Source organism: Micropterus dolomieu, linkage group LG18 (assembly GCF_021292245.1).
Source record: "Micropterus dolomieu isolate WLL.071019.BEF.003 ecotype Adirondacks linkage group LG18, ASM2129224v1, whole genome shotgun sequence".
NCBI lineage: Eukaryota > Metazoa > Chordata > Actinopteri > Centrarchiformes > Centrarchidae > Micropterus > Micropterus dolomieu.
In genome coordinates this window covers 1468279-1482917 of record NC_060167.1, presented here as the reverse complement: position 1 = coordinate 1482917, position 14639 = coordinate 1468279, and the positions used below count along the sequence as shown (strand labels likewise).

The window sequence follows — 14639 nt, the reverse complement described above, 5'->3', positions numbered from 1 at the left end:
AGGAACCTCTGGAGAATCTACGATCCTGTTCTGCACTTGAAATAAGAACACCGGCTGACATATTTAAAGAAGCACCTCCGAGCATTTTGTTCCCCAGGCGGCAGCTGCTAAACAGAGTCCATGTACCGGCTCCTGCAGAGAATCCCCAAGTTAATACTGTTTGATGACGACTGCTCAGTCATGCAGCGAAGACGTGTGGCAACAAGATCTGCAAGTAATGTTTTCAAAAAAGTACACTTCTACCTGGTTCTGTCAAACTCACACATACAAACACAGATCTGTACTTCAGAGCTTGCGAGGACCCTCTCTGACGGAACGGGTTTCAGCTCCTCAACCCAAAAATCTCTAGTTTAACCTCCAACAGCCATTCGAGGAAGTAAAGAATGTTTTCACTGTCCTCTAAAGGTCTTTAACCTAAACTGGTTCTCACAAAGATGCTGAGAAGCTCTTTATTAATCCACTGCTGCCACCAAGTGTTGCACAGCGGACAGCTTCACATTCTCCCTCTCTTGCCGCCTACATGTTTCCACAGATCGATGGGACTCTTTCAAACCTCCTGCGGCCCGGACCCCAACACAAGTCAAGCAATTACTGGGATAAATGGTTTCAGCGGGTCACAGCAGGACGCTAAATATTGATGCTCGACAATAAGACTGCTCACAGTGTTGCCACACTGTATGCAGGGTATGTAGCTCAATAAATAACCACATGAGTAAAAACACACGTGCAGTTAATGCTTTACTTTTATTGACATGCCCTGAAAGGAAAAACAAACTCATTACGTCCAGCTCGTGCCCGAGTGCAAGCTTATCTGAGAAGTGTCACGACCAAGAAATAAATAGTTCTGCTCATTAAAGTTCAAAAAGGCAACACACACACATAATACTTGTTCCTCTCCGCAAGGCAACATACATTCGTACGGGTCATCGCTCCCTCACAGACTGAACTGCGGTCTTCATAGTGAGCTCCTCGTGGCCGTGTTACGTCAGGGAGAGCAGGTTGATGTCGTAGCGTCCGTCCACCTGCGGCGACAGAAAACACACGAGCACGGTTTCATTTAAAAAGGCCCTGAACGCTCACACGGGTGTTTCCACTTACTTTCTTCAGGACCATGTGGGCGGGACAGACCGCGCTTGACTGGCATCTCGCTGTGTTGCAGCTGTTCCAAACAGCAATTTAACACCTAACTCACAACTGGAACGGTCACCGTAACTCTGCTCAGCTTTAAACTGGCAAGGAGACCATCGACCAATAGAAAGGAGAGCACAGGTCGGTTGTTGGAATAATAACGTTGTATAATTTGGACGGTTGGGAAACGTCCAGTGCCACTCAGTGTTCGTACATTTCATCACATTAAAGGTTCAGTGTGGCAGAAATGCAATATAATATCTATAACTATGTCTTCAGTGCTGTGCATAATCAACAGTTGTGTTTTTATTACCTTAGAATGAGACATTTCTATCTACATAACCGCGGGCACCCTCTTCCATGGACATGGCAGTATTTTGTCGTCAGACGTTTCGTCATCACGCTGTTCTTCTTCTCTTTGTGTAATTCCAGCAGTGTAGATGCCCTTCACTACATTAAATACAACGTTAACACAACGGTATCGCCAAAGCTTCAAGGAAAATACAAAAAAAACCCAGTTCAATTCATATAGTTCATCGAAAAATTTAAATAAAATCATTGTATTTCAATACATTGGAAATAGAATAATATTATCTAATATTGTTCATTTCTCTACGTCTTCTTTCATCACGGCTGTCTCTCCTTCTCCAGCGATAACAGCAGCATCTCTGCAGCACTTGGCGGTTTGCAACTTCCTTTCAAACGTATCAAATACAGATGCTGCTGCTCTCACATGAAACTGCGTTTAGGTTTGTTAGATCACACTGCGTGTAGTAAATAAATAGATTTGCATGTTACCCTCCCATTACTTTACACAATAAAACTGAAATGCCCCAAATTGCATATTCATTAAGGCCGAAGTAGTAAATGAACAACAGGTGCTAGCTTGTACTTTTGGAAGACGTCTTTCTGAGTGCACGCCGTTAGTGGATCAGTTTACAGGTTAATCTGCTGGTGAAATCACGTTTGCACACGTTTTTACTCCCGCAGACCTTCAGGAAATCAGGCCTCAGGCCCTTAGCGTATCCGAACTGACACACGGCTACGGACGACGTGTTCTGGATCTGAATCGTCGGTCACATCTCACATTTAGTTCTGGTGTCACTTTGTAGGTGGGACTGAAGCTGAAAATCTAAAAAAAAGGCCAAGATCCCAAAATGTACGGCATAAAAACAGCGATTAAATTGACAAAGCTATCAAAGCGGTTTTAAATCAGAATACTGACTGAGAACATCAGTCATTTCTTTAGAGGATGTTTTCTTCCCCACATAAGATTTGTACCATGGGGGAATTCATTAGAAGGATTTGATGTTTATAAATACTTCTCCCTCCATTGCGTTCAAGTAAAAAAAAATAAAAAATCCAAGAGGCTAGATGGCTTGGATCGCCTCAACCTATTAAGAGTGTTACACACACTCACGTCAAATCGTCCGATGGAGGCTGTAGTCTGGTTGGTCTGCATCACCTCAGTCAGAGCCCACATCTGCTGGATGCTGGATGATACGGTCTGGGGGTCCGGGAGGCCCTAGGAGACGTGGAGCAGGGGAGGCCGGGGTGTTTACTCACAGGGCTGCAGGCAGGATTTACAAAAGCTCCTCCCGCCCCAACAACTGTTTACAGTAAACTCTTCAGTTATATCGTCCGTGAACACGTGAAGATCACTGTTAAAACCATGTACCTCCACAACCTTTTCAGACACTGCCAGTGGAGTTTTAGACTAAAAAGCAGGAGAATGAATAAAGAAACACTATTTATTTCATTAGAAAATGTTATCAAAATATGAGGAAGAAGAAGAAGAAATGTTCCCCAAATCTGGAGAGACATAAAATATGTAGTGCAGAGTATGTAAACCCCAAAACAGACACTGAGGATGTGACCTCCGAGTCCTGGATGGCAGCTTTACACAGATAGAAACAAACCAAATGTTTACCTCCAGGTCAGGGTGTTGTTCGGCCAGGGTCAGGTCAGACAGCCAATCAGAAACCTCCTTCTCTGGGTCCTGGAAGGAGGAACAGCCGTGTAAAGTCAATGCAGTCTAACGTTGCAGTCTCCGTGCTGGAATCATTTAATTAGCTTGATCTTAAATGTGTGTTTGAGTAGGATTTGAAAAGCTCTGCCTTTGGCACCATCTGCTGGTAGCATTAAGAATCGCAACGCAGTCGACGCAAGCGCACGCTGCTCGGAGCGTCCCTCTGACCCCCCTCTCCCACAGATCCAGCCCCCCAGACGCAGACAGAATGAGCTGAAACACTAAAGCCCATTCTCTGAACACCAAGCTCAGTGGCCTAAACACATTTGTGGAATCAGTCACTCTTTAGGCAAAACCTAAAACAAGTTCAGGTCGTTAAGACACTGTTTGCAAATCTCTAAACACATTCTCAGTCACTAAAACATTCTGCACTGTCATGCTCTTGTGTTGCAAAATGGTAAATACATGCGGCAAAAGTTAAACACAACCACAACACAGCTGTCTTCTTTTACACTTTTACAAGAACTCATCATTCTGCACACTTGTTTCTTATGATGTGATCAAACCAAAATGTCCCTGGCCAGCGTGGTGGCAATGTCACAGTCTCTGACCAAGCTTTCTACCTTCACTCAGCCTTGGGGCCATAGAACACTGAACATCTTCTTACTTTTCTTGGTCGTTGGGGTTTCGTGTTTGAGCGTGAGCAGCAGGATCATCAGCCGGCAGTACATCCTGTCTACGGGACGATGTCAGCTTTCTGTGGTGTCCCGCTAAGCAAGTGGTTCAACGTAAACCAGCAACCAGTGATTCATAAATGTTTACCTTCAACCTGCAGCCCTTACTTCAATCCAACAGAAGAAGTTTTCTCTGCCTGGAGAGTTGCAGTCACTTCCGAGTTTTTCCTCCTTTGCTTGGCGAGGGACAAAGTTGCATGTGATGTGGACGAAGTATTGACTTTGACTTTGCAGTTGCGCAACATTTGAGTGTAATGTGCTTTTCATTTACAGTTGTCTTTGTTCTTACTGTATTTGAATATACAGATATTCAATACTGTATTACTTGCAGTACACAGTATACTATATATTTTCTGTACTAAGTTGTGATTTCTACACTTTTTAAATTGAGCGCTGTGTTCTCTTTGTGGATGTAGTGTCGCTCTGCAGTGCGTCACCTACTGACTGGCTGTGTTTATGTTTTGAAAGCATTGTTTGATTTTGAGCTCGGATCACATGGTTTTGAGGCGAAGTGTTTGATTTTTGCCAGAAGAGTCGGGGGTTTTGTGAATGTTGGTTAAAGACCGGGTGTTGTGTTTAAAGTTTTGAGAATATGGGGGGAGGTTTCAAGAAATGTTTCTTAGCAATTGTGAAAAACTTTAACAACAGATCTCGTGACTTCCTGCATTTAAAAGGGGTCACTCAGATCACCTGACTCAGCAGTTCTCTTCAGCCTTATAGCTCGTGGTTTTGGTTTTACGGGTGTGGTTGCGGCCTAATAAACGGAACTGTCTCGTTTTTCTATATTTTTGTTGTGTATTATAAAGTGATTGCAGCAGACAGTCTGCCTCCTTGTTTGTTTCCCCAGAACCGCCACTCTGATACCTTTTAGTATAAACGAGTGTGTGGTCCTGCGTCTGGACTGATCTGTTTTTCAGATTAAAATAGATCAGTTAAATCTGTCGTCATGTCAGTGGCCTCCCAAGTTTTTTAAAATCCTCTCGTGTGCACCGAGTGTTATTAAAGTTCCCCATTTCAGATTGTGATGGTAAATGCAGGTGTAAACTTTTTTCTCTGTCTATAATTAATTTAAAATAAAAACTAACCGGCTCCACGTGAGGGTATATTTTGATCTCCTCCAGGCTGAAGGTGAGCCAGGCGGAGGACGGCTGTCTCAGGATCAGTCTCACAGACGTCACGTGATCCGGCTCCACCTGCATCTGGACAAACCACACAGAACACCACAAGTAACGCCAGGTGACACGTGCTCGCAGAAAAACAAAACGCTGCATTTGAAACTTGACTGTAAAATAGAGGGAGACTCAGGTTCAGTTTCCACCGTGACGCATCCACCACAGAAAGACTCTTAACTCCTAGTTGCTACAAAGGCGTGCGATTAAAGTGCAGCTGCAGCAGCAGCCTGTACTTTATGGTAGGAGCGGCGGTGGAGTTGCGAGACGCGGCTGTAACCATCTTTACTGCTTTGCTTTTTCTATTCTGACCATCAACAGGGGAAAATATGGGATAAAATCCAGAACCATATATTCTCCCTTAAGGCTAAATATTCCAAACAATAACCCATAAACAGTGAATAAACATTATTTACACGTCCAGGACGAGCCCTTAAACTGCGTCGGGCTCAGCTCACCATCTGAAGTAAACACAGTTCACCATCTGTGTCTGTTTGCATTGAGAATAAACCAGGAGTAAAAAGAAGAAATAAAAATAACTCTGTTTGTATTGTCCTCACATATCAACATAACAAAGCTTACTGAGGCTTCCTCGCAGAGTCGGCTGGCTGGAGTCCAACGCCAGCTGAGCGGTAGAATAAGGCTGGCGAGCTGTGTTAGTTTTACCGCAGTGGGATCTGGTGGTTTACAGATCTGTAGTGAAGTTTAGCTGCAGCAGACGTGTCATTTAATGTTCACTAGGATTAAAGAGGAAGGTTTACCTTCACAGGAACATTCACGGGTAGCCAGCATCGTTTTGTTTTTGGCATTGCTGAACACAGATTGGTTTGCAGGTGGCATCATTTTCACACACTTCAGAGGAATAAACACCATCTGAGCACTGCCGAGGGACACACGGTCACCAGTATATCAACGCCCGCTGAAGGTGCAGTCCGAGTGAGAAGATTGGGCCTCATTCACCAATATCTTTCTAAGTTTGTTCTCAAGAAAGTTCCTCAAGTCTACGTCTGATTCATGACGTGTTCTTAAACTGCTGTTCTCAGCATTGTTCTTAGAATCCCACTCGCAGGTGGGTCTGGGCTTGGTGGTACCGTATGGGCCAGTGAGGCGTTGACTCTAACCCAACAGCGATGGTCTCAGAGGGCGAAGCTACACGAAATAGAGCGATAGTTACGCATTGTAACTCCAGATTCTGAGTACAGGCGCAGCGAGTTGAAATATCCGACCTCAAAGCGTTTCAGGTGCACGGTGCCGCATGACGCCAAATGTAAACAACAAACTCAGCTCAGCGTTTCCTCTATATGCTTTCGTGACCGCCGCTGCTGAATCACGACCACCACTACTAAAATTTCCCATAATCATTAAACTATGCGCTACAAATGTTTTCACCCCCCCCTCCCCTTCAGACGACCAGCTGAGCAGCGTCTACAGCAGCTACACAGCTGTTATGTATCTGAACATTAGCTCAATTTATAGAAAGTAACTGGAAGCTGTAATTTGGAGGAGGTTTCTGATGCTGCCTATATTTTATGTTAATGTCTACAGATAAATGTCAGAAGCTGTAAAATGAAGACACAGAAGGCAAACATGAACAGTCCTATCTATGATGATTCTGAGGTCACATTAACAGGGTTTCAGGGGGCGACGCCCAAAACATGCTGTGCCCTCACTGTAAAATCACCTAGGAGCAACAGAACGACCATCAAATCTAAAGGTTGTCGTTCCTCCAGCAGACTGATCTTCGGGTGGTGTTTATTTATTATCTGCTCGAGCTGTTCCAACTATTTGTTCAGAGATATGGTGAAAATAACGGCTCAATATGATGTGAAATTACATATTTTTCATCGGAAAACATAAAATTTTCTTGGGGGGGGGGGGGGGGGGGGGGGGCTGTTTGTCCTGCCCCCGCTGCATCAGTTGGTAATCCTCAAAAGGTTGGAGGCTAAATTTCCAAATGTTTTCACATTTCTGGGCCTTTTTAACATATTCCTGTTGTTTACTGTAACCACCTACATAATAATTTTTGTTTAATATTTCTACATCTATTTACACGCAGAACAAGTTTTATTATTTGATACTAGTATGTATTATTTTAATTTAACACTTTGCCTTTTAGGTCATTGTTGCCATTGTTGTGTGACGTCATTCGGCTGCTACTCGTGAAATCGGGGTACAGATTTTTCCTCCGAGTTCACGAGTAGGAAATCCCACCTCAGGTGGCATCCATAGTACTTTTTCTAATTGGAGGTTGGAAATTTCCCAGTTCTGACTTGCCTGGAACGCAGCATCAGTGACCTTATTTCAGATGTGGAGTTAAAGCTGCAAAAAGTAAGCGACAAACGAGACGTCATATTGAGCTGCAGCAGCAAACCTGAGAACAACCCAAGCACCTACACTCAACACTGACCTCTGTCTCCAAGACACTTCAAGAAATTAACTACAATTTACCTAAAATAAACATTTGCACTGAAACCTGTCTGAGTGACTCATTTATTTCTTAAGATTTATTGTAAACTATAAATAATCACTTATAAGTAAGTGCTTTATGGGATCGAGAACAACTAAAACGTAGAACAAAATAAATCACGCGGTAAAAGAGAAATTATGTATAACTACTTTATTTACAAACGAGCAATTAACTGCTCTCGAACAATAATTCTGTGTAAAATAATGAAAATAATTACTTATGAATGAGAGAAATATATCATCATACATACATACATGCATGCACACTCCACACTGAAAGGCCGGGGCAACCGGGGTTTGAACCCGCGACCTTCTTTCTATGAGGCGACAGTGCTAACCACTGCATCACCGTGCCGCCATTCACCACTAAGCTGAAGTTCTGGATGTCAGTCTTTCATTATTTAACGATTCCCTCCAGACGTGTTAAAAAAACTCTGCTTTGAATAATAATTTGTCAGATACGGAGAAATCTATGAATATGCACATACTGCTCATGTGATAGTTTAACCGCTGGACACAATACATTCTGATAAATCCATCCCCAGTGTGTGTGTGCTGTACGTAAGCTTCACACTGAGCCACAATTCGCTTCCAAATTTAAGGTGAGCACAGAAACGTTTCCCTTTAGCAGATTGTTGCTGATTGTTGCTTGTCTAAGAGTTGATTTGATTGTCTGATGGTAACTGTTTCACGCACAGACTGTGTGACAGAAGTGAAGTAGCCGCCGTGACGTCACCTGTTGGTTTGTGGACCGCCGTTTTGAAGCCTCCAGTTTGGCATTTTGGCCATCTTGTTTGTTTTAGAACTGGACGTGGCCACGTGCTGGCTAATTTTGGCTAACGACAAACAGGCTTAAAGCAAAATGTTCTTTACTGAAACAGAAACAGCCGACTGCTAATAGGCCTTTTCAGCGGCGCTGGTTAAATGTACACAGAGCAGCGGATACGAGTCGCCTCTGGTCGCCATGGTAGTGACTTCTAGCCCCGCCCTAAAGCCTCCCCTGCTTCCTGGTCTCTGTTCCTCTAAATGAACATCATGCTGTGTTGAAGAAGACTTGAAACTAGCGACTGAGACCAGAAACTCATCAGGAAAGTTTTCTCTAGACTTCTGTACATTCACACTTCTTTCCGCCAAACGACTCTAACGTGAAGCGCTCCCCTGGTGAAATAACAGCACACAGCTGCTACAGATCAGGAGCCTCCAGGCTTGTAGGTGTCCGACCTGTGCCCACCTGTGTCCTGTGGATGGAGCAGTAGTCTTGGGAGCCCCCCTCGGTGTGGGGGTTGTCCATCAGAGGCAGGTCTCTCAGAGCGGTGCACCACTTAGCGGGGGCCTCCTGCCTGGGGCCCCTCCGCAACAAACGCACAGTCACAAAGGCTGTGTAGTAGTTCTTGAAGGTGATTTCCTCAATCTGAAAGACAGACAGCGACGCAGATTATAAAAACCGCGGTGCAGAATGATATTAGGATCTGATTTAAGTGGGCGGACAAAGTCATTCAGACTGAATCTACATTTATTATGATTTCCTTGAGCTTTTTAGCTTCAGACCCAATTTATAATTAGATTATATTACAGGGCTGCCAGTATAAATACGTTCTCTGGTGCCCTGGTGGGTGAAATTAAACTTGAAAATAAATTTTAGCACAATAAATCAGACTCATTAAACCATATTGGTGCCCAGAAAAAATGCCTCTAATCCATGAAGGGTCTCCACCTATTCTTTAAGAAACACTGAGTCTGCCAAATCACAGTATTAACATTTAAACCTAAAGACAGTACCATCAAAACGCTCGGTGGTGGAGATAATTCCTTCATGCATAAACCCGCTCCAGGCAGACGCCTTTGAAGCTCTGAGCTCTGAACTAACGAGGAGTCGCTCTGCATTAAAAATGAGTTTTAATTAGGACTAAATGCTTAAAAAGTAGGTCAGCGCCCAAAATGTTTGAAGTCTCTCTCAAGACAGAAATAAAGCTTAATATTTAAACAACTGTTTTGTATGGTGTGTGTGTGTTTTCTGCCACTGGGAGACACCAGGAACATGGACGCTGGGTAAAATTAAGTTTGAGGGGAAAAATGATGCTTTGAGAATTTGCTGAAAATCAAACTGTGAAGAGACTACCCATAGTCCTTTAGTGATGTTCACTCTCTTACAATAGTACATTTACTTCTACTAATACACGAGTTACAGGTTTTCGGGTCTAAAAGTATTACAAAGTATAAATAATGTATCAGCCCAAAAGGACTCATGTCCCTCTGTTACTCAGTGACCTCCACTGGCTCCGCGGGGCCTCCAGAATCAAATCCAAGTCCCTGATGCTGCATCCAGAGCGACTCCTGGGTCTGCAGCATCTACCTAAGCTCCGTAATACAAGCTTACGTTCCTCCTCGCCGAACAAACGCCGCCTGGCTCAGCGACCTCAGTCCCTGTTCTCATCTGTGACCCGCCGCACGCCATCAGAGCAGCGGCGTCCCTCTCTGACTTTAAGAAGCTGCTGAAAACTCTGCAGAGAACACTTCCTATGATAACACCTCTAACCTCTGACATGCTGTGCTCTTCTTCTTCTTCTGTCTGCTTACAATTCTCTTGGATTGGTTGCACTATTTCGTTAACTCTTCCGGGGATTTATTGTCACTTGTAGATCTTATTTTACTGATGCTTGTATGTTGTTTCTCAAATGTAAGTCGCTTTGGATAAAAGCCTCTGCCAAATGAGTAAAAGTAAGAACAGTCACCAGTAAGAACTTCAGCATCTTGTTTTTTGACATGACGTCTGCCAGTCGTAGATGTTACGGAAATAAAGCGAGCCAGGTTCAGGTGTGATGAAGACGTTTCGAAGACTTACACAGTATTTGTTTATTGAGCCCGGCCGAGGAGATCCAGTTCCAGGATCCAACGTGTGAACACCAAATCTGAAGGGTACTTCCTGTCTGGAGATATCTTTCCTAAACCTACAGAGATTCACTGTGTCAAAATAAGGTTATTGTTCACCCCTCTACAAATGTGTGAAGAGTCTATTGGTTCAAACAAGACACTAGGCTGACCACATGCAATGCTTTGTACCAGCGGTCAGGCAGGATCACGATTTATTAGGGGTCCAAGCCCGAGTGGGGCTGGGAACCCACGAATGCAAGGCATCGCGGTTCCCAGTACAGCGAAGCGGCTGGGAACCCTATTGTTTCCGCTCAGATTTTTATTATTAGGGGTCCAAGCCCGAGTGGGGCTGGGAACCCTATCGTAATCGTTCTCGTATTTATTTTTATTCTTCCGCTTTAATTCCACTACTGCAGCCTAGAAGGTAACTGCTAGGCACGCGAAACTCATAGGGTCGGTACAAGCCCCTGCAAGTAACTCAGGCGCAAAAATCCGCACACTTCTACCACTAGGGGGCGCTATAAGTAAGGTCAACACGTACAACACTCCCGCCTACGAAGGCGTATATCAAAAACCTTATATCCACGCGTTCGGGGGATCCAGCGGAATCTCGTGGTATAGGCCACGCCCATTTCCGACTGGACTTTTTTTTTTTGCAAAATCGTGAAAACTGAAAAACCTATTTTAATTAACTCCTCCGAAGCCGCATGTCCGATCAACACCAAACTTGGCACGGATAATCTCTGGACCAAGCTGATGAAAGTTTGTAGAGGAAATTTGGGCCCCCCCTGAGGGCCTGTGCAAAATTTGGTGCAACTCGCCCCTAGGTGGCACTATTTAATCACAGAAAATTGTTCCTCTATAACCACAAGTCACACTCACATGAAACCAGTGCCGTATTGTTCAGCATGGTCCCCTTACTACAGGCACCAAAGTTGACCCAAATATACCTATAGGTGGCGCTGTTGTTGCAGATTAAAGACGTCAAAAAGAAATTCCAGTCTTGCGCCGGGAGGCTTGGACCCCGCTTACAACTGCTTGCAGTTCAAGTTTTCATGTTGGTTTGTAAGACAATTTTGAAAGTTATTGGTTTAAAAGAGAAAAATAATCCTACTTTATTAATAGTATCCATGTAGCCTAATGATTCATTCAAACAACAAAGAACTGATTCATTTTGTTCTTATAACATTATAGAGATTTTAATATACATTTTATTTTCCCATTAATGTGCTATTTGCTTCTGCATATAAACACAGACAGGGAGGGACTTGCTGCAGATGTTGATTGGCATTTACAGTAGCCAATAGCGCTGAATGTGGGATAGTTAGTTAGTTATACAGCAGGAAAGATAATAGGACAAGAGTCACTGGGTGATCTTTACAGGACAGCTCTACATAAACAGCCCCTCCATACTGAGTTTGAGCTGCTCCCTTCAGGACGACGATACAGATAGTGGCAAGCAAAAAGATCCATAAGCGATCTTTTAAACCTAGTGCAATATATTTACTTTAGCTCAGCAATCGACCCTAACAGGACGTGTGGTCCAGTATATTTTTAGATAATGGAAACCCGTGTACCCACAAACAAGTCTTCTGTTTTAATGCAAACACGGCATCGGTTCATAAGAAACAGATCAAAAGATTTCAATAAGTGGTCAGTGGCCAAATTCTTCATCACGAGCTGGTATTTTCCTCAGTCTGTACTTTAGTATAAGAAATACAAAAACACTCCTTCAGCGCCTCACAGCCATGCTCATGGAAACCAGGGCTTAGTTTTCAATAAAGCAGAAGAAAAACTGTGTAATCCGAAAATGAAACCTCTTCAGCAGACAGGTTACGTGCGCCTGTTTCCGTCTGGACATTTTTATAATGAGAATTGAAGACCTGCCCCAGTTTAAATCCATATTTGAAGTACAATCTAATATCATAATAATGTGTCCTTTTGAATGATGGTGGAATGAGCCACTTAGCAGTGTAGTGAAGAGCATGTGTCAGTAGTTGAGGTTAACTCTGGTCTGTTTTTCATGCCGCAATTTGAAGAGAAGATAAAGCATGAAAAGCAGTTTTTGATATAACTGAATATACGGTGGCTGGCATGGATGTCACTGGTTCTGTGCATTAAATCAGCAGCTCTCTGTGGGTAAACGGTAGCTTACATTGACAGGCTGTCCATACGGGAGGGTGACGTCAACAACACAAACACCGGAGTGCGCTGCGTCTGTTTTGACGTCTCCGATCTGCAGGTAGACCGGAGGTTTGATGGTGCAGGTCACAGGCTTGATGGTGTCGGTGCCGCCGCTCATCTTCTGAAAACAAATGACAGTTAGACACCGGATATAAATTACACAACTGAGAAAAGATGTGTTCGAGTGGTCGGCACCTGCTGCAACAGGCTGTACTCCTGAGGCCTGTTTCTGAATCACAACTCCTGCGACCTATCAAGGTCTTAGGGTCGTATTTAAACGATCCATAGCGCACCGTCTGAAGTGCATGATGCCTTTAGAGCGTGTCCAACAATAGTTAAACGGTGCATCACCTGGGCGCAAAGGGGGTTGCATTTAGTCTCTTAATTAATCATAGGTGTCTGTTGAGCGTAACATGAATTCTAGGGCTGCAACGATTCTTTTCATTGTACATTAATCTGTCGATTATCTTCTTTATTAAGCGATTAGTCGTTTGGTCTAAAAAACGTCAGCTGAAAAATATCGATCAGGGTTTCCCAACCCTCAATATGATGTCCTGAAATGTCTTGTTTTGTCCACAAAGATATTCAGTTTACTGTCATTGAGGAACAAAGAAACCAGAAAATACCAATTCAACAGTTGACAACTACTCGATTAATCGATAAATCAGTGTGAGGTTAAGTAGCACACAGCTTGAGTGTCCAGAAAGTTTTTGTACTAAACAATATTTCAGTGTATGTTGCTGAAAAATCTTTATAGATAGATAAAGAGGGGGGGTGTTGTTGAGAAGTCGATGAAATGCGTGACAGTGTGTGGAGCTGTAGCCTAAGTGCTATGATTGTTTCCATTTCTATTCGGCTTATTGATGGTTGTGACGGCCACAATCATCAGCATTGCTGCGTTTGTCCTGTGGTGAGTCAGAGGTGAGATGACGTCCCTCACCATCTCGCTGACTGTCCGACCCCGTCTAATAATTCAGAAACATTCTTCCTCTTCTGTCTCTGTCTCCTCAGCGCCATCACAAGCCCCTGCAGGCAGCTCCTGACCCCCTGAGAGACCTCTGGAGCTGATTTAAATAACTGGGAGAGTGAGAGTGATTCTTAGTTTGAGTAATTTGATAACCTACTTTTATTCTTAAGTGTAAAAGTAGGAGTAAATTTCATGAATTCTCAGCACTTAAGACAAAAATGGCACTTTGAGAAGCTTTATAAATACAGGTGTTGTGCCGAATTCTGCCTGCCTGTCGAGAATTGCATGCACCTCGCGGGTGATAACGCTCATTTATGCTGAGAAAAGAAGTGGATGCAAATCTCACAAAATTTGATCTGCCGAATTATGCATCCACCTCTTCAGGTCCTTTTCAGACACTTTGCTGTGCTCACTGATCAAACGGCGTTATCACCACAGAGATTATATTTACTGAATGTCAAGGAATGGCACTTCTAATAAGTGTATTAAAATGTTACAGACTCTAAACGTTAGAATCATTTATCATCATTGATAAATCCCACATATTCTAGCGTTTAACAGCAGGATCTGGAGGTGCATGCAATTCTAGCAGGCAGGCAAAACTCGGCGTAACACCGGCCGCGGCTTCTCTCTTTAGCACCATGGACAGCGACATTTCAGGAGGCAGCAGAGACACGAGAGGTTTCGCTGAACAGCCACACTGAGGCCTTACAGTGTGAAATAAATCAGTAAATCAGCTGTGTGAGGCAAACTAACACACTCCTCATCAGACGAGGTTACCGTAATGACGTTAGCGGGGAAGCTAACGGTGCAGTAAACAGATGAGTCGGCATTCCTGCTGAAATAAAGGCTTTAATAAACCCAGGAAGTGACGCTGTGCTGGTCCAGCTCTTACCTTTCCTGGCAGAGACGAGACTCGGTTTGTAAAACAGCAGCAAAAGGAAAAGTGAAACTGAAATGCTTCAAGTCGCAGATGTTGACATGCTAACAATGTTTATGTGCTAAGGCTGCCCTGCTACTTCCGGAGTGTAACCAAGGCGACGGCGAGAGTCTTAAAGGGCCAGCGGCGCTTTTAGAGAGTCAGCAGCAGTCAGTCAGCTGTGTCTCAATTCAGGCACCGCATCATTATTATTATATTATATTATATTATA

The 14639-nt window shown here is 43.7% G+C and overlaps 1 protein-coding gene across 4 annotated transcripts in view; it reads right to left on the bottom strand.

The window, feature by feature from the left end:
• Positions 1 to 725: 725 nt before the first annotated feature.
• The window catches only part of nicn1 (nicolin 1), a 16152-nt gene continuing 2238 nt past the window's right edge, over positions 726 to 14639 (bottom strand). Inside the window, exons 1-7 of one of the 4 annotated variants that reach the window (XM_046028504.1) lie at positions 14384 to 14519; positions 12493 to 12642; positions 8698 to 8877; positions 4917 to 5030; positions 3059 to 3127; positions 2549 to 2653; positions 726 to 1022 (exon numbers count right to left, since the gene is read on the bottom strand). In XM_046028504.1, the coding sequence (XP_045884460.1) occupies positions 981 to 1022; positions 2549 to 2653; positions 3059 to 3127; positions 4917 to 5030; positions 8698 to 8877; positions 12493 to 12639 (657 nt within the window). In that variant the 5' untranslated portion in view covers positions 12640 to 12642; positions 14384 to 14519 and the 3' untranslated portion in view covers positions 726 to 980. Of the gene's footprint in view, positions 1023 to 2548; positions 2654 to 3058; positions 3128 to 4916; positions 5031 to 8697; positions 8878 to 12492; positions 12643 to 14383; positions 14520 to 14639 lie in introns of those variants that run through there. The other 3 variants (XM_046028505.1, XM_046028506.1, XM_046028507.1) reach the window with 3 other exon arrangements.